We start from the raw sequence: 22,337 nt of genomic DNA on the forward strand, positions 1-22,337 counted from the left end.
ATACTGCCTGTGCTGCAGCACCTCTTTTCACCCTCTGTCTGAAACCAGAGCCCAGTCTGCTCTGATTGGTTAGCTGGCTGGCTATGTGGTGATTGTCCAACCGCTTAGAGAGGTCCCGCCCCTTAGCCTTATCACATACAATGTGTTGGAGCGTTAGCCAATAGAATCGAGTGTTACATATTGATGTGACTATGTTCCGGAGGTAAAGGGAACAACTCCAAAAGCATAATAGGGCCCCTTTAATCTTTTATTTTGTCATTAATTGTTCCGTCTAATTTGATATAACATTGTACATTTCCCGCTTTAGGACATATAAAGGATTTCCAATTCAGATGTTTGCACATTGGACCATGATTGACATCCAATCAATTGTTTTGTCACACGTCATGCTCAGTGTACTCACCTGACACTCTGATTTAAGATGAGCACAGATGAATGGATTATATGTGAAAGTCGTATGAAAGACAGCAGTTATTGTAGTGTCTGCAGCGGAAGCTCAAACAACAGTAGTAGAAGTAAAGTACATTTTTAGGAGGGACTTCTCTGGCCAAAATAGAATCGCTCTCTTTCACCACCTCTACATAAATAATGATTTAGCACGAGTCTCTCCTCAGTTACTCACCTTTGCACTTCTGCACCGCTGTCTGGTTGAGGGCGTCGCCGTAGAAACCCCTCTGGCAGCGCTCACAGTGTTCTCCCTCTGTGTGTCCCAGGCACTTCAGGCATCGCCCGGTGAGGTGGTCGCACACTCCCAGCGCGTTGAGGTCCACGTTACCATTGCAGTCACATCTCACACACGGGCGAGCCAAACCAGATTGTCCCAGTGGGTCACCATAGTAACCATCTTCACACATCTGACACCGGATACCTACATGGGGAGGGGGGGACGACGACAGGTGAAAGCAAAAGACAGGATGAATGAATGAGGCTGGAGGTCATCCCCCATGTCACCTCTGACTCTGATGTAACTAAATGTAATATCAGATGTGTGAATCAAAATGAATCCCTGCAAATTAGGTTTTTTGTTCTCATCATTTACTTCAAGAGAAATATTGAGTGGGTGGTGCCAGAAAAAAAAGGAAAAAGATATTGTGTCACCTGTCTGTCCTGCAGGGCAGTTGGTGCAGACCACCTGTCCTGTCTGAGCAATTTCAGCACAGCTGGTACGGTCCGGGCAAGGGCAATGCTGACAGTCCGCAGGCGTGCCAATCAAAGCGTTGCCGTAGTAACCATCCAGGCAGTGCTCACAGGTCATCCCAGTGGTGAAGTCTGAGCACTCACACACCCCTGAAAAAAAGAGAGGAGTGGAACGATTACACACACCTGCTTGTATGCCTCATTGTTTTTAACACTCAAATAAAACCACAGAGGGCGATGTGTCATCCATCACCACTAGAGTGCGCTGTGTCTCTGACCATAATAACTGCATACAAACACTCTGAAGCCCAATCCTGTAAAAGAAGAAAAGTCCCCACAGCCCACCATGGAGAGCGGAAGACAACTAAATTCACTATGACTATAATTGCTTTGGGAAATATAAGAGCCAAATGCAGTCCGAAAGACCTTCAAGAAGTAAAGCAATTCCCCAACAAGTGGGAGAGATTACCAATTCTGTGATGTCCTTAAAAACACACTGTTGTTTCGAGAGCCCTGCAAAAACAACCCACAGCTTGAAACCGCTCTCTATATATGGTGTTCACAGCATCAACATAGCAACACACAACTATTTGCTATGCAATACTGTGTCCTGAGCAGATCATTAATTCACTGTGTGTGTGTTTGTGTTGTAATGTCAGGCTCTCTGTGCTTGTTAGTGTGCTTGTTAGTGTGCTTGTTAGTGTTAGCTCCCACCGGCTATATGGATCGATTTAGTGATAAATGATCCATAACGTTGGAAGGAGTGAAAACATCGACACATATCGTCATCTTCATGATATGCTTTTATTTTGAAATGACTATAGTACGCCTGTCATCTTCTCTGTGGCTCTTTATTAGACATTAAATAGTTTAAACATGACACATGTTGCACTTCATGGTAAACAACACACCGGTCTATCTCTTTTTTATTTTATTAAAACGACGGCAATAAAGTTATCAAATCGTATTTTAGTTGCTGTTTGTGAGTTGATTTAGAAGTAACTTATTGTGTTAAATGGGCATATGATATCGTCTGAAATTGGTCGCAGGTCCCTGAATTGAATTGAATGTTCCCGTGGCTTGCTCTGTGAAAACGCAGCGGTGAGGAAACTGATATAATATTTCGGTGGACTGTATGACTGTAGAATAGCAAAAAGATTGAGAGTAGAATAACCCTGCTGCAGACACACACACGCACGCACACAACTTGAGGAGTGTGCACAGAAGGGAGTCAAGGACGCTCAAAACAGAGTCAAGGTGATTGGGGAGAGCAGGTGCAATCCAAGCTAAAAGAAGGAAGGAAGCCAGCAAGAGGCTGACTAGGGAGAACAAGAAGAGGACGAGAGAGCAAGTGTGTGTGTGTGTGTGTGTGTGTGTGTGTGTGTGTGTGTGTGTGTGTGTGAGAAAGAGATACATCCAGATTGAGAAGAGACATAAGAGACACAGGAAATCTGCAAGCAAATTAGACATCATTAGCCAAGAGGCGGCTAACAAGTCTAATTAGTGGGGAGGCAGGCAGTGATACCAGAGTTGCTTCCGGACCTCAGACACACGCACGGACGCACGCACGCACGCACGCACACACACACACACACACACACACACACACACACACACACACACACACACACACACCACACACACACACACACACACACACACACACACACACACACACACACACACACACACACACACACACACACACACACACACACACACACACACACACACACACACACACACACACACACACACACACACACACACACACACACACACACACACACACACACACACACACACACACACACACACACACACACACACACACACACACACACACAACATGTATACATCACTTCAGGGGACATTACATTGACTTACATGCATTTCCTAGAGACTTATCCTAACCTTAACCAACACATGCCTAACCCTTACCCTAATCCTAAACCTAACCAAGTCTTCACCCTAAAATGAATGATCCCCCTCATGGGGACCTCCAATTTGTCCCCATAAGGGAGGCGAGTCCCCACACATGACTATGTAAACAGATTTAGGTCCCCACAAGTATAGTAATGCTAGTCCACACACACACACACACACACACACACACACACACACGCACGCACGCACGCACGCACGCACGCACACACACACACACACACACACACACACACACACACACACACACACACACACACACACACACACACACACACACACACACACACACACACACACACACATTTAAGAAGTGACTGACTAAAGCTTACAAAAGTACAAAGTAATAACTGTTCACATTCTCCGAAACCAAAACGGAAATACGCCTTCATTACATTGTAATCAACATTTATGCAGTTTGAAGTGTAACAAAAGTGAAAAGATATGTAGCATTCCTGCTGCAGTGAATGGAGTTTGGCTTTTAATATTCACACAGCGTCCGTGTATCTGAGAACTTACATAATGCGAATCATTTCAAAGTCAAAGTTTGTGAAATTACTTCAGCTTGGTTTGATAACAATAATTGCAATAACTGATTTTCCCAGAGAACACCAATAAGATCCCGATGCACGCGAGCAAATGGGATTTTACACAGTCCTCATTAAAATGTCCCATCACTCTCCTCGTAGCCTACGGTGGAAACCAGTGAGGAGCTCTTCGCTGTGCATTCTCAAATCAGCTCACACCACTGAATATTGAACTAAAGAAAAGGTTGCCGCTGGTTACAGGGTCACTGCAACCAATGTCTGCCATCACTAAGTAAAGCCTGTTAACTTCAGACCTGTGAGTTAAATATACGAGATAGAATAACGTCTGCCAAGCTGACTTGATCACACGGCCATTCGGGGGAACAATTATCTCCGTTGCCCGACGGAGCGTAGACTTCTAAGTAAAAAGAAAACCATTAGTTCCTCGATGAAGTGAGGTGAATAATACATGACTTCCAAGCACGTAATGTCATTTAAACAGAGTATTTAGTAATGATTGTTCCTAGCATAAAGAATGTGCCTTGAATTTCATTACAATGACACTGATGGCGTGCGGTGTCACTCCCCATTGAGCCATAGTACGTTTAATGGCAGCAGAAGTGTGCTGACTTTACGGAGTGTGAAGATGACTGAGCGTGATACGAGGCCGCGGAGGTCCTCCTCGTCACTATTATCATTCCGTCGGCTCCTCGGAAAAGCTAACGGCATGCATCGCAAACCGCCGCCTGCTCTTCACGTGATGTTCCTCTTCGTCATGCTAATCATCCTTCCTTAAGAGCACCCCTGCTGAATAATCTTCTTCGATGAATCACAGACCAGCCTTTAACGATATGGGATTTCTGTGAAGCTCCCCCTGTATCTGCACACTTTGAAACCCTTTGATAAATCGACACAATCCCACTATTCTCCTCCTCCTCCCGTATCCGCTGTGGAGCGCTGCACTTCACCTCTGCCTCACTCCTCTGTGATGGCAAAGCGATATCTTTGTATGGGAAACAAGCAGTTGCTTTTTCAAAGAGAAGCCATTGTATACACATTACTCTCCAAAGAGCTCTTTTCTACCAGCACCCTTTCTGCCTGCACCTCATCCCTCCACTCTCCTCCTCGTCGTAGCCTACTCTACAGAAACACACATTCAGGACTAATGCACTTCATTACGGATGCTCCTTGTGGAGGCTGTCCGGCATGTGGACACATCACCGCAGTGTAGCTGCAGAGGCACAGAGGCACTCCAGAACCAATGAGAGACTGGCAGCTTTTGCCGTCAACCTTTTTCCACTCGTGTTCTACTCGTGCGTCATGCAGTGTTCCGACCACACAAAGTGCAACGAGAAGCTCTCGCAAAGATCATTGTTTGCAGAAGCCTGTAAAAGCTGAAACAACAAATACATGAAATGGATTTTAAATATGTTTTTGTTTAGGAGAACAAACAGCCCTCCTCTCTTCTGTTATTTCGTCCCCAAACAATCTCATTTATTTTCGGACCAAATTGAGTTTCTGAAGATCATTGCGTGTCAATCTGCACCATCTTGGGAGGTCTCTGCGAAGGAGAGAGGGCGATGTGTGGGTTCTTTGATGACGTGCGAGGCGAGACATACAAGTAAAACAAAGCCACATGACTTCAAAGCAACATGTGGCTGTGCGAGTCACGTGACTGTTGAGGTTATGCTTTGGTCGAAGCAGAACATCACATTTCTGTCTTGCTTTACATATAGATGTAATGTCAAAAGCATGAGCTTTTCAAGACCTCCACATTTTCCAGGCGGCTTGTCAACTCAACCCAGTGGAACATTAAAAAGCTTCGGGCCCAGAACAAGTATTTACTAATGCATGTGAACTCCCTGATGAAGAAGGAGAGGAGGAAGCACAACAGAAAGGGAGAGACAGAGAGGGACATGCTGTCTGAGCTCCACCCTGGAGGGTAGAAGGTGGGGTAAATGTGCTGCGGGGCTGTTGGATGGGGATGTTGCTCTCTAATTGAACACAGATACGCTGCCAGAGCCTGCTCTTCAGTGGGGTCCGCGGCAGAGGAGAGAGGGAGGATGCTGGGAGGACAGAAGGAGGGGTTGTTTATTCTGTCCAACCCCATGCATAATGCACACAATATGGATGACTGGGGATATATGTTTTGTCATACTGTGACTGTGGAAAATAAATGCATCCATTCCTGTTTTGTGTACGGAGGCTGTCAGCAGAATGGTGATGTCCACGGCCCTGGGGTGAGGGGTGGGAAGTGCATCAGCAGCGCCGTGGCTCATGGTGTCTCGCTCTGAGTCACAGAGCTGCTGAAATAGAGCTGGAGAAACAATTGACTCTGCTTTTTACTCTGATCAGCTGTTCGTGTTAAATATCTGGCCCTGCTTTCATCACTGCAACGCCGTTCATGGCCACCAGGTGATGATCTCTATGGCTTTGATGATCCCCATACTTTCATCAACATGAGATTCACATGTTTTTACTGCAATGTTTCTTCATCTATTGGCTTCTTTTTGGGTTGCAAAATAATGACTTGGGCCAATCATGAGGTCAAATGTTTCTGATATTATTATTGGTTACAAAATACAAACAAATTAATGACGTTCCAGGAAGTCTCAAATGTTGGCATCCTAAACTAAGATAGTGACAATGATTCACATTAGTCCCCATGCGTAACCATCTGCTGGACAGACACAAGTCTTATATATATTAATGGTCCCCAGAAGATGCGCCTCTATGGCTTTGATAATCCCCTGACTTTTTTTGCAAGCGTCACTATTAGATTCACTTTTACGGTGTTTTCTCCGCTCCAGCCACGCTCCTCTTCTTTACATCCCCCGCACACGTCTCCGAACAGCCTTCTGCTCATTCGCCCCGCGCCTCTGGAACTCCCTCCCAGATCAGCTGAGATCTGCCCCTTCCACCGAGGTCTTCAAAACCGGCCTTAAGACCCTCTTCTTTCGGCAGGCCTTCCAATAAACTTTGAGCACGATACACCTGGGGGGTATACTGCGAAGCAGGATTTTCGCTTAGCCGGCTAAATTCAGGGAAAACTCCGGCTTTCCGGTCCTACGAAGCTGGTTCTCTTTTTAGCAGGCTAGATCTCCATGGTAATATATGCTAAGCAGCTAACCTGGTCGGGACCAGGTTAGGTTGCAGGCTAAGAGCTCAACTCAGTGAAAGCACCGCCTGCTGACCAATCAGAGCTCAGTGTGCGGAGTTTAAAGCGATCAAGTCATATTACAGGAGAAAGGAAATACAGAAAAACTGCCGTTGCAGGAAAGACGGCCGGCAAAAATCACCGACTTTGTGAACGTGAACATTAATAGAATATCACCTCCATCTTCAGAGCAATCTGACTATTATAACATTAGCGTTAAGAAAGCTTACTTACATATCGGCCACAACATAAGTAACCGGATCAGAGTACATTAAGTACAGTCCGCGGCATATCACTTCATAATGTATCTGTCGAGACGAAAGTCAATGTATGATGTCTGTGAAAAAACGGACTAATAAATAATTATGTGTTTTCATTTAGAGTATTATTATTATTATTATTATAGTATTGTTCAATACCAGGAGAGGGTATTTGTTTATTTTGATAGCGTGGGCTACTTTTCAGAAGCGAGCTGTAGGAGGAAAGATATGAATGCCGCTTCCGGCAACACGGCTACAAAAAGGGGTGTAGTTTGTGATGGCCGGTCTCTTGTTCTCAAAGCCACGGAGAGAGAACCAGGCGACAGTGTGTGTGAGGCTCCGGAGACGCCGTTGGTATGTGTATTCTGTTTATTTACTTGATCTGTTGTCGCACTTTGCGAGAGAGCTGTTGCGCAATCAGCTGTGTTTTTACGCAGCGGTCTGCCTGTGCTCCGTTGGTTCTGTGTGATTTAGACGGCGCAGGTGGTCAGATGAGGTTTTCTCTGGTGCTTGTTTCCAAGTGGAGATAAACACTGATTAATTCATTTAAGTTAATGATGTGGTTTTAAAGTAACAATTTATCCTTTTTAATTAAAACGTAGTTTGTGGTGCTATTATTGTTATTATTGAGAATGCAGTGAGACCTGCAAAATGTTTGTAATTTGTGTAGCATGTGAGCTAACTTTTGTTTGTACTTTGTGTTTGAAGGTTTTCAACCTGATGAATTCTTGGAGCTGTCTTCATTAAATAAAGACAAAAAGAACGAATTTGAGTTGTCCAAAGCGTCCTCTGTTGCCCTCGAGCCTATCAAGTCAGGCTAAATCACTGAAACAGGCCAACAACCTGAAGGACTTGACAGTATCACATATCTCCTTATCTGAGTCAGCTGAGCCGTATCTGGCCGTGCAGCACTCACAGTGTCACATACTGTATGCAGAAGTATTATTTTAAGCAACACATAAGTTGACGAAACACTCGAGACAAATGTAATTGAAGTCAGATCGTGTTTTAGACGGGCAGTGATATCATAAACCTGTTAATGTACGCATTCAAACACTTTTTCTTTTGCCAGCTGTATTCACCTTGCAGGTGCAGCTCTGTGGCTTTGATCCTGGATCAAGTGTTTAAGTCATGGATGTTTAAAGTTTAACTTCTTCATTTTTGACTAGTATTAAAGTTCACTTTTCATTCAGGAAGTATGACGCTGCGCTGTCAGTATGCTTCTCCATGTTTGTGATTGGTCGAATGCTCCAAATACCACCCCTTTCATGTGAACGCGCACCTAACTAGATAGGACACGGCTGGCTTGAGCGATCCACTTGATAACCAGCGTCGTAGGACAGTTTAGCGACAGCGCGTATGTTTTGGATTAGGCCAACCGGCTAACTCAAACATATCCAGGTTAGGTTGAACCAGGTTTGCAGTATAGGCCCCTGGAGTACTGCCATTTGTATCGCTATCTAACTTTTATTTTTGTACTCTATTTTATATTTTATTTTTTGATTTCTTATTATTATTACAATTATTTGTTTAATCTCTCAAAGTGTATCAGTATCCCTTGTTGTGAAGCACTTCGAGATTTCTCTTGGCAGATGAGAAGCGCTATATAAATTAAATATATTATTATTACTGAAATGTTTCAATAACTATTGGCTTGTCTGCCACAGGTTTGACATAATCACGAGGTCAACATTCGAATGTTCCCAATGCCATTCTTTGTTACACAATACGAGCAACGAGTACTAGCACGCTAACATGCTAAATTAAGATAGTGAACATGATTAACATTATTCCCCATGCCTCAGCACAACCTCTCAACCCGCCTGACTTTGCACAGGTCAAATACAAAATGGCATTATTGTCCCTTCATACGTATCGCAAGGGTTTCCATGCTTTTCTGTTGTTTCTCTTATATACACTTGTGTAGTTTTCTTTTATTTCAGGCTTTTCTTTGAAGGTCTTGCCTTCTTAGGCATGGAAAACATCCACATTTGTATTCATTTTGGTGATGCAACAGGTTGGTTGTGCTAAGTCTTCCTTGTCTAAACCAATTTCATCAAGGCAAAGGTTGAAACCTTTTCAAATCCACCATCTCTGGCAGTGTGACTGCAGGCCAAGGCGGGGAGACAGCATATGCACATTGTTTATCTTTCTGTTTATTTTGGTGTAAAATAAATGCACTGCTTGTGAGGAGATAAGTAAAGCGTGATGAATGGGATAAGCTTGAGAAATGACATGGTAAGATTCATTCGAACTGTCTACATCCGTCTCTTTTGGCTGTTTCTCACTTCCTTTCCCTCTTTCCCCTCGCTCCCCATATCCCATCTCTCTGATACAGACTGTGCTTCTTAGGGCTTAGCCTGCAACACATGCAGCCACCAGAGAGATTAGGCAGGAGAATAAGCCAGTGCTTGAGCCGGCTTCACTCTAGCAGTTAGTCTGCCTCAACTTTCTTCCATAGATCTCTCTAACTAATGACCTTGGAGAGCTGACGATGGCATTTGAGCGGGCGTTTGGGAAATGCACGCCCTCGCTCTTCAGTCTCACTGTAAAGCAGCCTTTTATTCGTAAACACTTACTCACAATATCCTCCATGTGTACCCAGCATTCTAATGACTATTGCAATGAGAAGCATGCTTGTTCATTCCTTCTGTACCCTAAGCAGTGATGCAATGAGACAGGTATTCTGGGTGATGGCCTTTAGCAGGACTCCAATGCATTTGACTTCAGGAGCCCCTGGCGGTCCGCTCCAAGAACAAACAAACAAAAGCTTCTGTTTCCCGGACTGCTCCAGCAGACGGCAGTGGGTGTGACATTTAGCTATGCAAAACCACTGTGCATTATTCAAAAAGAGTTGGCCCTGCACAAATGTCATAGTTGGAAACAAGCTTATGCGGCTATGAAAGAGAAAAGAAACCTTGTTTATTCTGGGGTTTAGATGATGCATCCAGTGGAACGCAGCTTCCTATAGCTACCTTCTTAAAAGACAAGGCTAAGATGCGGACTAAACAATACAACACCTGAGGCTGATGGCGTGAGCAAGAATATCAATGCCATTTTCCATGGCAATCCATCACATATTTAAAAAGAAGTCAAAACCACAAATGTCATACTCATGGTGGTGCTAGAGGAGACGTCAAAGGATCTGTAAAGTATGAAGTGATTCCTCCTCTGGGGACCGTGAGAGTCTGCTCATATTTTCATGTTCATCCATCCAGTGATTGCTGGGGTATTTCAGTCCGCACCAAAGTGGTGGATCGATCGATCAACAGACTGCGATTGCTTTCCCCGAAGTCCCGCTGCTGCTAGTATGCTTTAAAGGAAGGGTCAACACCAGAAGAGCAGAGACCTGCTGATTTTAGCTATAAAAACACCAGATTATACTTTACCATAATAACTAGATAATATCTTTAATCAGACTGACGATTTGGTAAAAACTCATTTCAAAATCTATGCAACAAGATCTCAAGATAGTTGTTTTGAAAATGTATAGTCCTTTCTCAAGTGTTAAAGGTCCCATGGCGTTTCTACTGATCATAATTCCATCGTTGAGTCGACAGGAATAGATTTAAATTGTGCAATTTTCCAAACTCACATTGGTTTCTCACAGCATCTCTGTATAGTCTGTGTATTCACTCTCTGTCCTACACGGCTTGTTGGAGCTCCGGCCCCCCTCCCCCCCCCTGTGAGCCCAGTGTGCTCTGATTGGTCGGGACGTTGTGAGGCTCGCAGCTCAGTGAGATGGCTTACTGGTGTGGTTTCCGGGTTGGCGATACAGCGGGACAGCGCGAAACTCACCCTGAGCACACACACACACACACACACACTCACAGCCGAAGTAAAAACAATAAGTGTGAAACAATGGAAAAAGATAAATGTCCAACGAGGCGTTCTGGGGCAGCACACGGGTCTTCTCTGTGTTAGAGTTTGACTCGCTACAGGGCGCACTTTGAGGGTTTTGACTCTGCAGACCGTTCACATGCAGAAAAAGCTTCATAGCACAAGGGGACGGGTGATAACTGGAAAAGCATGACATGGGACCTTTAATAAATGTTTCAGACTAAAGCAATGCATCCCCAATTATGAAATTCTACTATTCGACTGCTAATTTGACTTTGCCTGCAAACAGTTCTTATTTTTTAAGCTGTTATTCTTAGTGTAATCAAGCTAATCCAGTTGTATAGAAGTATATTAAAGCAATTCCCCTAGTTCTCACTTGTTGTATTACCTTAGTAAACATTTTCCTGACAAGTTTAGAGTCTCACTCACATTCATTTAGTCAATGATAAGAGTAAAATGCACAACAAAGAAGGACATGCTTTAAAGCCTGGCAACCCTGCAAGGTCACAACCACAGGGTTATCCATGTTGTACACTTTAACCCTTTACAAAGTGCGTTTCTAGTAATGGAGGTTCATTTAAACAATTTGGTCGCCCAAACATATCTTGCTCAGCATTCGGTTGTCCTTGACTGATATTAGTCTTTGTTCCTTCAGACACAAGACACTTTTTGACATTGTTATTTTAAGATGCTTGTATGAACGTACGTGTGGTCCACAATGAAGGATGCTCACAGGTCTATCAGGAAGCAGCGCTAACAGCTCACTGCAGCCTAATGCTCAATACCAGCAGAGACTACAGTGTCGAGAGCATCGTGTGTTTCATTTGTTTCGTTGATTAATGAGCACTCTAGTAAAAGTGTGGGCTGCATAGAAAATGGAGTGTCTCAGTTCTATCTATGCATTCCAATCATCTCCCTCCTTCCTCAGCACCCTTCCTCTAGCTTATAAAGCACGTCCTCTGCCCAATGTTATGGATGGTGTGTATGCAATCAACACATACTGCATAGAAGCAAGTCCAGGACAGTATACAGTATGTCCAAAACACATGCACACATGCACACTTTTTCTCTGAAGGACATATGTTTGACTTCATCAGCCCTGCAGCGCAAATGCTCGGCAGAGATTGCACTTTGCTCGTTCCACCACAAATATTAACATTTCCAATCTGTTGTGTTGCGCTACGGCAAATAGAACCGACACGACTCAGAGGGTGTTAATAAATCATGATTATGAAGCCCCATTGGCTGGAGCTTCCCTCGGCATCCAGCGAACACACTCCATCCCAATCCTGTCTGTGGGCACCCCGCACGATGACACACGTCGTTAGGTAATTATCCAGCAATTAGGACTCTGATAGGAGGAACAGCAGGCTGCTCCGCCCCCCTGGTGACACATGATGAACAGGGTGTCTCTAATCCACTTACTTTGATAGTTCCCCTTGACCTGAGCGTATGGATTTACTGCTGTTTGTTTGCCTCTTTTTAAAAACATGTTTTATTAAAGACAAGCCAACCAGCTGTCAGACGATGACGTGCCACCCTCATCCATTGAAAAGAGACATTTTAAATAGCCTCCTTTTATGATAGTCACCTAAAGCTATTCAACCCAAGAGCTTCCTGCCAGAGGACCTACACAGCGGTTTTGATTTATTTTGACACATCGCGTTCCATATTTAACATCTGAAATATTTTTAAAGCCTCCCGGAAAACACGTGTTTGTGTGAGTGTTTAGGAAACATCTTCCTAGTCTGTGGGGACCTGTGATGTGTGAAGCTAAATGCCACTACGCTGAGTGGAAACTCACCTACTTTGACGATGAACAGTTATCATTAATAAATTAAGGTTTCCTGAAGATAGAAGCACGTTTGTGTTCAGATCGCCTTGGAGACGTCCGTCTGTCTTCTGACACATTCAATGTTTTTAAAGAACAGGAAAACATTTGTTTCAGTTTGAGTCACGCCACGTTTCCTCTCGCGCCTGCTTTTGGATTCCGGTTCAAGTCACTGTTGGCACTGAAACCGGTTCTACATTAAAGCCTTGACACATGACACGGCCTATGAAATAACAGCATGTTGGATACGACATCATAAACACAAAGGGATGATAACCATGAAAGATCCGAAGGACTTCAGGGAGTGGAAACTTGAGGAGTGTGCACAGAAGGGAGTCAAGGACGCTCAAAACAGAGTCAAGGTGATTGGGGAGAGCAGGTGCAATCCAAGCTAAAAGAAGGAAGGAAGCCAGCAAGAGGCTGACTAGGGAGAACAAGAAGAGGACGAGAGAGCAAGTGTGTGTGTGTGTGTGTGTGTGTGTGTGTGTGTGTGTGTGTGTGTGTGTGTGTGTGTGTGTGTGTGTGTGTGTGTGTGAGAAAGAGATACATCCAGATTGAGAAGAGACATAAGAGACACAGGAAATCTGCAAGCAAATTAGACATCATTAGCCAAGAGGCGGCTAACAAGTCTAATTAGTGGGGAGGCAGGCAGTGATACCAGAGTTGCTTCCGGACCTCAGACACACGCACGGACGCACGCACGCACGCACGCACACACACACACACACACACACACACACACACACACACACACACACACACACACACACACACACACACACACACACACACACACACACACACACACACACACACACACACACACACACACACACACACACACACACACACGCAGCTCGAGGCGTCTCCTAACTGGGTCAGATCTCTGATACTTTAAGTCTGAGGGTAGTAGGGAGAGAAAGAGAGGAAGGGAAAGATTGAAGAAAGATAAAAGATGGAGGATGGGAGCGTTGTGTGTTCTTGGTGAGATGGCGGGACTTGTTTAAAGCTGTGAGACTGAGATAAGTGTGGAAGAGTCTCAGGGAGAAAAAGAAAGAGTAAACACACACACACATATAAATAACAGCATGGAGGTTGACATGTTTACACACCTCCAGCTGCTGTTTTAGTTCAGTCATTTACGGGACGCTGCGTTGAGGATATGAATCTGAAAGGATGCTGCAGCTGCTGGTATTATCAGCCATAAAGATGTCAGGTGCATTGAATACACACTCCTAGTTAGGCTGTTATTATAAAGATTAGCTTTGTGGAATGAGGGTGTTGCTGTACAGGCACCCGTTCACAGCCTGAGTGATAGCCTGCCAACACACCTGAGGGAAGGCTGAGCTACATTCCCTTGAAGCCATGATGACTGAATGTCAGCTCTGGGAAGACTTCAGAGCAACAGCCTTCATCTCTTTCTGTTCCCCGTGCTCTCTCGGAGGCTCGGTGACAGAAAGTAGTGCCTCAACAACCTCTGATGGTCCCTCGTCTCGCCGGCTGATGCTGCGGAAGAACAGCTTTGTTGCCTAACTTTGCAGCGTCCACACGGCGGCGTGCTTTGAAGCTTGCGGATTCATTGGCTAGGGCTTGTACTGGCATATGATTTGATTGGCTGACGCTTCCGTCGAAGCTTCGAAAGTAGAACATTGCTCTACTTTTGAAGCGAGCAACGCGAGCAAAGCGAACTTGGATGAGTTTTACATTTTGAAACTGTAATGGAGCACATTTAGTTTCCACAGCCAGAACTTAAAGTGGAAATGGTTTGAGCAATGAATTGTGAAATGGTGGATTTTTTTTTACTCTACTGGCAAAAATATGAACAAAAGTGATAAAGTTTACAACCCGTTTGACACTACTAAAGTCACAACACTAAGGACAAAGTAACACAATGAGGCCTTTGACTCATATTCCTTATTTTAGGAGTACTGACAGTATCTATAGCACTGGCATGAGACAGATTGCCAAATAAAGGTCAATGGGATGAAGCAGATATCCAAACATATGGGATTGTACACATCGCCGCATAAGGCAACTTAATAGCCATCTTTCATTATGACCCGGTGATAGGACGTACGGCAGGGGTTGGAAAGATATCCATGTTGATGTATGGAGTTTCACAATGCTGTCTTTCTTATCAAGAAAAACAAAGCTCTGCAATGTGTGATTGTTCAAAGTAGCGTGTAATGTTATGACACTTATTTTTTCCATTGTGGAATTTCTCAGCGCATTCTATAAACTTGCACACTCTTTTCCGACACACACACATTGTCAAATAGTTCATATCTGACAATATATTGCCAGATATTAACGATATGATATATAGGGTATCATATCGTTAGGTAAGTATTAGGAAGTGATTTTGCACACAGACTTTCCGCGCGGATATGCTCAGGTAATATCACTTATTTTAATAAACCCGACAAAGCCCCTGCAAAGCCATAGAACACATTCTCATGTTCACAGCATGCGGCCCACTCCCTGTGAATAGTAAATTGACTTGTACAACTGATGGAGGTTTTCTTCAAATATAAAAGAATGTGCACTTGATTCATGATCAGGCTTTTCCGTGTCACTGAAACCCAGGCATTAGCAATAGCTTTCAGTAAAGTATCATCAAAGCCAGCATGCATACACAAATATAATTTCAAAGCATGGAGATACTAAATCCATTGTACATGTTTCACTCCTCTCTCACCTGTCTCTGGGTGGCAGGTTCCATGCCCGTGGCAGATGCAGGGCACACATGTGGAGAGCGGCCCTCTGCTGGGGTCTTCCCGGGTGAACCCTGGGGCGCACCGCTCACAAAAATGTCCCGCAAATCCCGGGGGACAGGAACACAACTCTACCCAGGGGGCAGGAGGATTTGGTGGGCCGGAGGAGACGGAAGCTGAGGCGAGGGATACCTCCGCGAGCTGCGACGTGTCTGCAGAGGAAGGAAGATAAATTAGCGCTTTGTTATAAAACGGATACATACAAAGGTCAGTAGTAAACTAATAACCGTTGTTGACGTGTTTGTGGAACCTGCTATTCTCTCTTATGAGGGGTGTGTGCGTGTGTGTGTGTGTGTGTGTGTGTGCGTGTGTGTGTGTGTGTGTGTGTGTGTGTGTGTGTGTGTGTGTGTGTGTGTGTGGGTGTGTGTGTGCCTCTGTGTCTCGTTAAGCAGTCGGTTATTAGCATGTGTTGCAGTGCTGTACCTCCCTCCCTGTCTCATTACAGGTTCTGGACTGTGTTTGCAGTCTGACACACACACACACACACACACACACACACACACACACACACACACACACACACACACACACACACACACACACACACACACACACACACACACACACACACACACACACACACACACACACACACACACAATAACACATTCATCCACCCACACGTCCATAAATGCCACACTTAATGCTCACTTGCACACACACACACACACACACACACACACACACACACACACACACACACACACACACACACACACACACACACACACACACACACACACACACACACACACACACACACACACACACACACACACACACACACACACACACACACACACACACACACACACACACACACACACACACACACACACACACACACACGTGCGCACACATGCGCCCACACACGTACACTCGTCACCGAGGGAATCTTTGATATAGCAAATGAATAAATCACTGCAGCATGGCAAGACGAGAAGAAAAAGAGACAGGAGATTCGGTGGAGGTATGTCAGACGTGCAGTTCCTCTGGGCTTTCAACATCCCTCTCTCCTCTCATGAATAGTGATGGCGGCAGGCCGTCCTGAACCGAATCCTTTCACCCTCCACTCTCTAAACCGCAGCCACAGAAAACTAAAATGACTTTTGTTCCTGGTCTGCTCTCGCTGAAGGAACACAAGATGGATGGACAGGTAGAACATGCTGTGCACGTCTCTCTATGTAGCTTTGTCAGAGAAGAAATACACCATGTGTGAATGGATGGCTGCATAATGAGGGAACCTTGACGTCTCAGAAGTCATGATCCAGCCATTCCGTCAGCGGTGATGAAACCCGCTTCATTTGCACCTCTGAGGGATAATCAGTAGGCCTGTCCTCTTTCCTCTCCATCACTCCCCTAGCCGTACCCTTTACTCCCCTCTGACTCCTGACTTCTCCTGGCTCATTCAACAGAGGAAAGTGTGCAATTAAAACAATATTCAGACACTGAAACCACTATTTCAGTTAATTAAAAACATTTCATTTGAAGTCACGCTGTGCAAGTTCCCTCCATCAATCCTTACTGCAGGAAACCTTGTCAAGATTTTAATTCCCTTCAATGTTAAATGGCTCGCCGCAGCCCTGCCAACTATTACAGTGTGGGTCTCTTTACAGTAGGTACCTGTACATTAAGCCATTGACTTATCATACAGTTCCACTAAGACTGTGATCTCTGTTCACATCTACATTTCTGTGGCGGTGAGAATGAAAGGACTTCACCGTGACTGCTGTCAAAGACTGCCTTTATAGTCTAAGGCAGGGGTGTCAAACTCAAGGCCCGGGGGCCACATTCGGCCCGCGACTTCATTTTATGTGGCCCCACAAGAGCTTGCAAAGAATATAATATGTTTATTATATGGTTACATGTTACAGAAGCATGTTGCCCATAAACTACATGTCCCACAATGCATCTCAAATATGACTTTTTTCTCAGAATTTGCCTTTTTTCTTCAAAATATGCATTTTCTTCATAGAATTCCTTTTTCTCAGAATTAGATTTTTATTTCAAAATGTCACTTCTATTTCTTTTTTCTCCAGAATGTGGCTTTTCTTTTTAAACCATTTTGGGACATACGCACTGAAGAGACTTGCAATTACTTGCCCTCGACTTCTGCTTTCAGACGTAGTTAATTATGAAGTTATTACCCTATCCGATGATAATCCAATGCAGAGGCAATGATGTAATATAATATAATACATTATTTTATATATATGATATATTTATATATATGTATTTCTATATAGTATTAAAGTTACAACCGGCCCTTTGAGTGCAACCATAATCCTAAAGACAATACTCTCATTCAAATATTACTGTTTTGTTAGAAGGGGACTCAGAGAGACATTTCAAGAGGAGGATGTGAGGGGGAGAGAGGAGAGCTTTATGGGAATTTAAATATAAAGTTTGCCACGCAGCCTTCAGCGATAAGGCACATCTGACACTGTTTGAGAATGTGTTTGAATCATTAACACAGCTTCTCCCCTGTGATGTGCGATAGATACAGAGTGAACTGCGAACAGAATTTTTTTGTACGCTCATGTGGGCGTGTGCTTACAGGAAGCTCATTGATGGAATATGCATGACCACGCTCCTGTTTCTGTGGGCACAAACTCCTGTGGAAGTCTTTTTCAATGCGCATGAGTGTGTGTCACAACGCCTTTGCCGAGCTACTCATTACAATGGGGTAAGTAAAGTGTGAGTGAGTTGGTGGTTTTGGCCAGCTGTTCCCTCTTCTTCGCTCTCTAATCCGCCGTAATGCCTCTCAGATCCGGCCTGCACTTCACCATGCAGACTCTCGGATACAGAGGGAGGAGGATTTCCAGAACTAGTTCCTTACATCTGGGAATAAATGTCCTGTTTTTTTTGCTGAGCCAGATTTGGAACATTTGAACTATTCCCCGAATACAACACTGACATTGTTTTAGGAACTATATGTGGTGCAGCAGTAGCTACTACAATGTATTTTAATCAATACAAGATTAGGAAATGTTGTCATTTTTCTGTGGCACTTTTAAATTGTTAATACCGTACTTTCCGGACTATAAAGCGCACCTGCATATAAGCCGCCGCAGCAGCTAAATTGTCAGTAGGGCCTGGCTCATTTCGTGGCATCTGCAGGCAGTGGCAAGTCCTTCCGGCATATGCCACAGAGGCCGCTACTCTGTGGTAGCTGTGGCAAGTACTTCCGGCATTTGCCACAGATGCCACAATTTGCCGAGGCATCTGCCGCTGCTCAACGGGAGTTGCCACAAGATGCCAGAGTAAGAGAAGGTTTACTGTAGCTGCCACTCGCCTTCCGTGGCAAATGTTGCTATTTAAACCCGTATTTATCGTGTAAAATGTCGCTGTTTTGGCATGACTTTATCGAACTGATCTGTACACAGGACTGATGATCTGTACACAGGGTTGGGTTGTAACGGAATACATGTAACAGCGTTACGTAATCAGAATACAAAAAACAAGTAGCATAACTGTATTCAGCTCGCGTTACATTTGATAAACAACTAATCCGAATACAGTTACTTTCGTAAACCTGAAGTGAATACATTTTGGAATACTTATTGGAATTATTGGTGGAAAAGTTTCCTCACAAAATGTATCCTAATATTCATTACCGGCAGAACTGTGTGCACACATGGATGTATAATAAGAGTGTGCACAGCGCAGGCAACCCAGTCTCACGGCATTTCGTGTTCACCAACACGATTTTTAATCTATTGATTCGTGTTCACCATCACGATTTACCCCTTTTTTTCGTGTTGCACAGGACGATTTTAAAAGCAATGTATTTCTACTGGTAACGTGTTTCGTGCCTGCAGGCTGCAGCACGTCTTTTTCTCCGGTCGGGTCGTGGAAGACCGGAAGCTGTGTGGTTCATAAAAACATGTTCTTACTCAATATCAAGCCACAGTTATTGCTTTTATTTTAAATCGTATAATTTCGGACTTTTGTTGCCGTCTGTGAGGAAAATAAATGGGGCTCAGAGCCTCAGGATACTGAAATCTGTATTTTTTTAAATCTTTTTTTCCTTCTAATTTGTTATTCTTTTCAAAATAACACACTGTTATTTACTCACCAATAACACACAATTATCCTTGCTTTTATTTATTGGTTTAATTCCATAATCTCGGGCTTTTTTGGCGTCCGTCAGGAACTGAATTTCAAAATAAATATAACCGGAAACAGACGTAGGCATTTCGAGCGATTACCCAAGATCCTCAGCTATGGTTTTAAGCTCGCTGATTGGATGTGTTAGCCGCAATGCATGCTGGGAGTTGGTGTTTATATTATATGAAATCCGGAAAACATTTTAAAAGTATAAAATAATACTTTCCGAGTGCTCTTGCTTTTCTCTTTGAAAGTCATCACATAACGGCATTGTAATACACGGTTCGGCTGCATTACATATTACAGATCTGCCGTAGTTCTTTATTTAGAGAGCCCTGATGAGAAGACCTTTGGAAAAACTGAAGAAATGGCGCCGAAACTGAATACTTGACGTGGATCATAAATATATCAACAATTAAACAACATCTTCAATTTCTCTTCACACAATACGTCTCCTTGCAGTATCAACACTAATTCGGCTGACTTTTACATTTGATCTAATTCATAGATAGGTTATATTTACACCATAACGGTGCACAGCTGATAGAAAAGGACTGTAGTTTTTAAAGATATTACTAATTTTCTTTGAATGTAAGAATGTAAATACTGAGTCTGAAATAGTATAGCAATATGCTGTAAAATGATGTGAAAGCATGCATACAACTATACATCCTCAGATGTTGTACATACACACTAATAATACAAAGTTATTATGGCTGTGTGCACCTTGTGTGCACCTCCTAGTGGTTAAAGCACGTTATTGAATTATTGTTTGTATGTGTTATATTTGATTACAAAAATATTAAGAGTACATACTTTCATAGGGGGAAAGTATAAATATAGAAATATAGAATATAAAAAATCAAGAAGATACTATAAGTGATCTCTACAATAAAACAGTTTAGTGCAGGATGTACACAGATATTAATAGGACGAGGTGCAAAACAGAAAAACGGATTAACCTTTATTTAAACATTAAATATTAAATATTAAGCCTGACAAAGTAATTAACGTCTAATATATTGCTTTCCTGCAATGTTAACTATGTTGAAGCACTTATTTTAACTGATATTATACACATTAATTATACTCTTATGTAGATAGAATAAGAAATGTGCAGAATATGACAGTTTAATGGTGGAGGTACAAGGCAAGGCAAGGCAAGGCAAGGCAAGTTTATTTATATACCACTTTTCGACGCAGGGTAATTCAAAGTGCTTTACAAAAAAGAAATGAAAGACATTAAGCATTAAAAAAGAAAAGCTAATACAATAAACATTAAGGAAAAATACATGGATAAAAGTTACAGTGCAGTCTAAAATATGAATAGTTCAATTAAACATTACAAGAAAAAGTACATGGATAAAAGTTACAGTGCTAATAAAATAAACATTAAGGAAAAATACATGGATAAAAGTTACAGTGCAGTCTAAAATATGATTTAATTTAGACAGACTTTCTTCACCATATTTTGCTCGCATGACATCCACAATCGGACCCTCAGGAGGCTGTACACACCCCCTCCCCTGCTTTGCTTCCATAACAAAGTCTTTAAAGTGTTACCAAAACACTATTTTTCATCCGTCGATGCCAGATATTCCAAATATCTCTGCTTTCGAGCAGTCCCTCTCATAAATGTACACACATATTGATAGATGTCTTGTAATGCACTGTTGAGGAACCTGTGACCCAAGTGTTTCATTCATTGCATAACTACACCGTAGTTGTGTATGATATGTCAATAAACCTTTGAAAATCTTGAAAGGGATGTGCAAAATAGCCATAATATACAGTCTTTAATTAACTATTAGTAGAGAATAACGAGTAATGAATATACTTTATTACTTGTTTCCATTCATGTCAATTGCAGATACATGTTTAGTCTTCTCAAGCACCAACTATCAAATATCTCTACTGATTGTTGGCACTTGACAATCACCTTTCCCTGAGTTTTACTCAAGTGTAACTAAAGTCTGATTTAAGGGTTGTTTATATTTCACATAATTAATCAGAATCTGCAAAGTAACTCAAATAAATGCAGTGGAGTAAAAATACCAGGTTAACCTCTGAATTGTAGTGGAGTAGAATTACAAAGTAGCAATGAGCTGTCATGTGGGTATACGGCATTAATATAATGCTGCGCATTATGGACACAAGTGATTTTCACCCATTTATTAATTATATGTTTTACATTTGATAACACCAATGTGTTTAATAATGGCAACTTCTAATTGTGGGAAAAACGAAAACGTTCAGTAGAGACGTCCCATAGAACATTTTGCGAAACACAATAGCCAGCATGTGTAGTTCTGGGGGGGTGTTCGATTCCAGTTTTGGATAATCTGGTGTGGTTTCGTTCCATTTCACACAGCTGTTTGACGCTCTGCGTAACCTTACGGGAACTGTAGTCCTAAACGATAGCTGGGGATTATGGGTAGTGTAGTGTCTTCGGTCATCCTAAACTAAGAAATGTTGACAATCGCAATGATGCTCGAAATGTCCCTTATAGGCCTACGTCTGTTTCCGGTTATTTTTATTTTGAAATTCAGTTCCTGACGGACACCAAAAAAGCCCGAGATTATGGAATTAAACCAATAAATAAAAGCAAGGATAATTGTGTGTTATTGGTGAGTAAATAACAGTGTGTTATTTTGAAAAGAATAACAAATTAGAAGGAAAGAAATATTTAAAAATACAGATTTCAGTATCCTGAGGCTCTGAGCCCCATTTATTTTCCTCACAGACGGCAACAAAAGT

At 43.0% G+C, this 22,337-nt stretch overlaps 1 protein-coding gene across 1 annotated transcript in view; it reads right to left on the bottom strand.

Annotated features, from left to right (window-relative positions):
• The window catches only part of lamc3 (laminin, gamma 3), a 146,308-nt gene that overhangs the window by 22,997 nt on the left and 100,974 nt on the right, over positions 1–22,337 (bottom strand). Inside the window, exons 12-14 of the mRNA XM_034096525.2 lie at positions 15,395–15,622; positions 1,099–1,287; positions 623–868 (exon numbers count right to left, since the gene is read on the bottom strand). Of these exons, the coding sequence (XP_033952416.1) occupies positions 623–868; positions 1,099–1,287; positions 15,395–15,622 (663 nt within the window). The remainder of the gene's footprint in view (positions 1–622; positions 869–1,098; positions 1,288–15,394; positions 15,623–22,337) is intronic.

This window comes from Pseudochaenichthys georgianus, chromosome 12, assembly GCF_902827115.2.
Source record: "Pseudochaenichthys georgianus chromosome 12, fPseGeo1.2, whole genome shotgun sequence".
NCBI lineage: Eukaryota > Metazoa > Chordata > Actinopteri > Perciformes > Channichthyidae > Pseudochaenichthys > Pseudochaenichthys georgianus.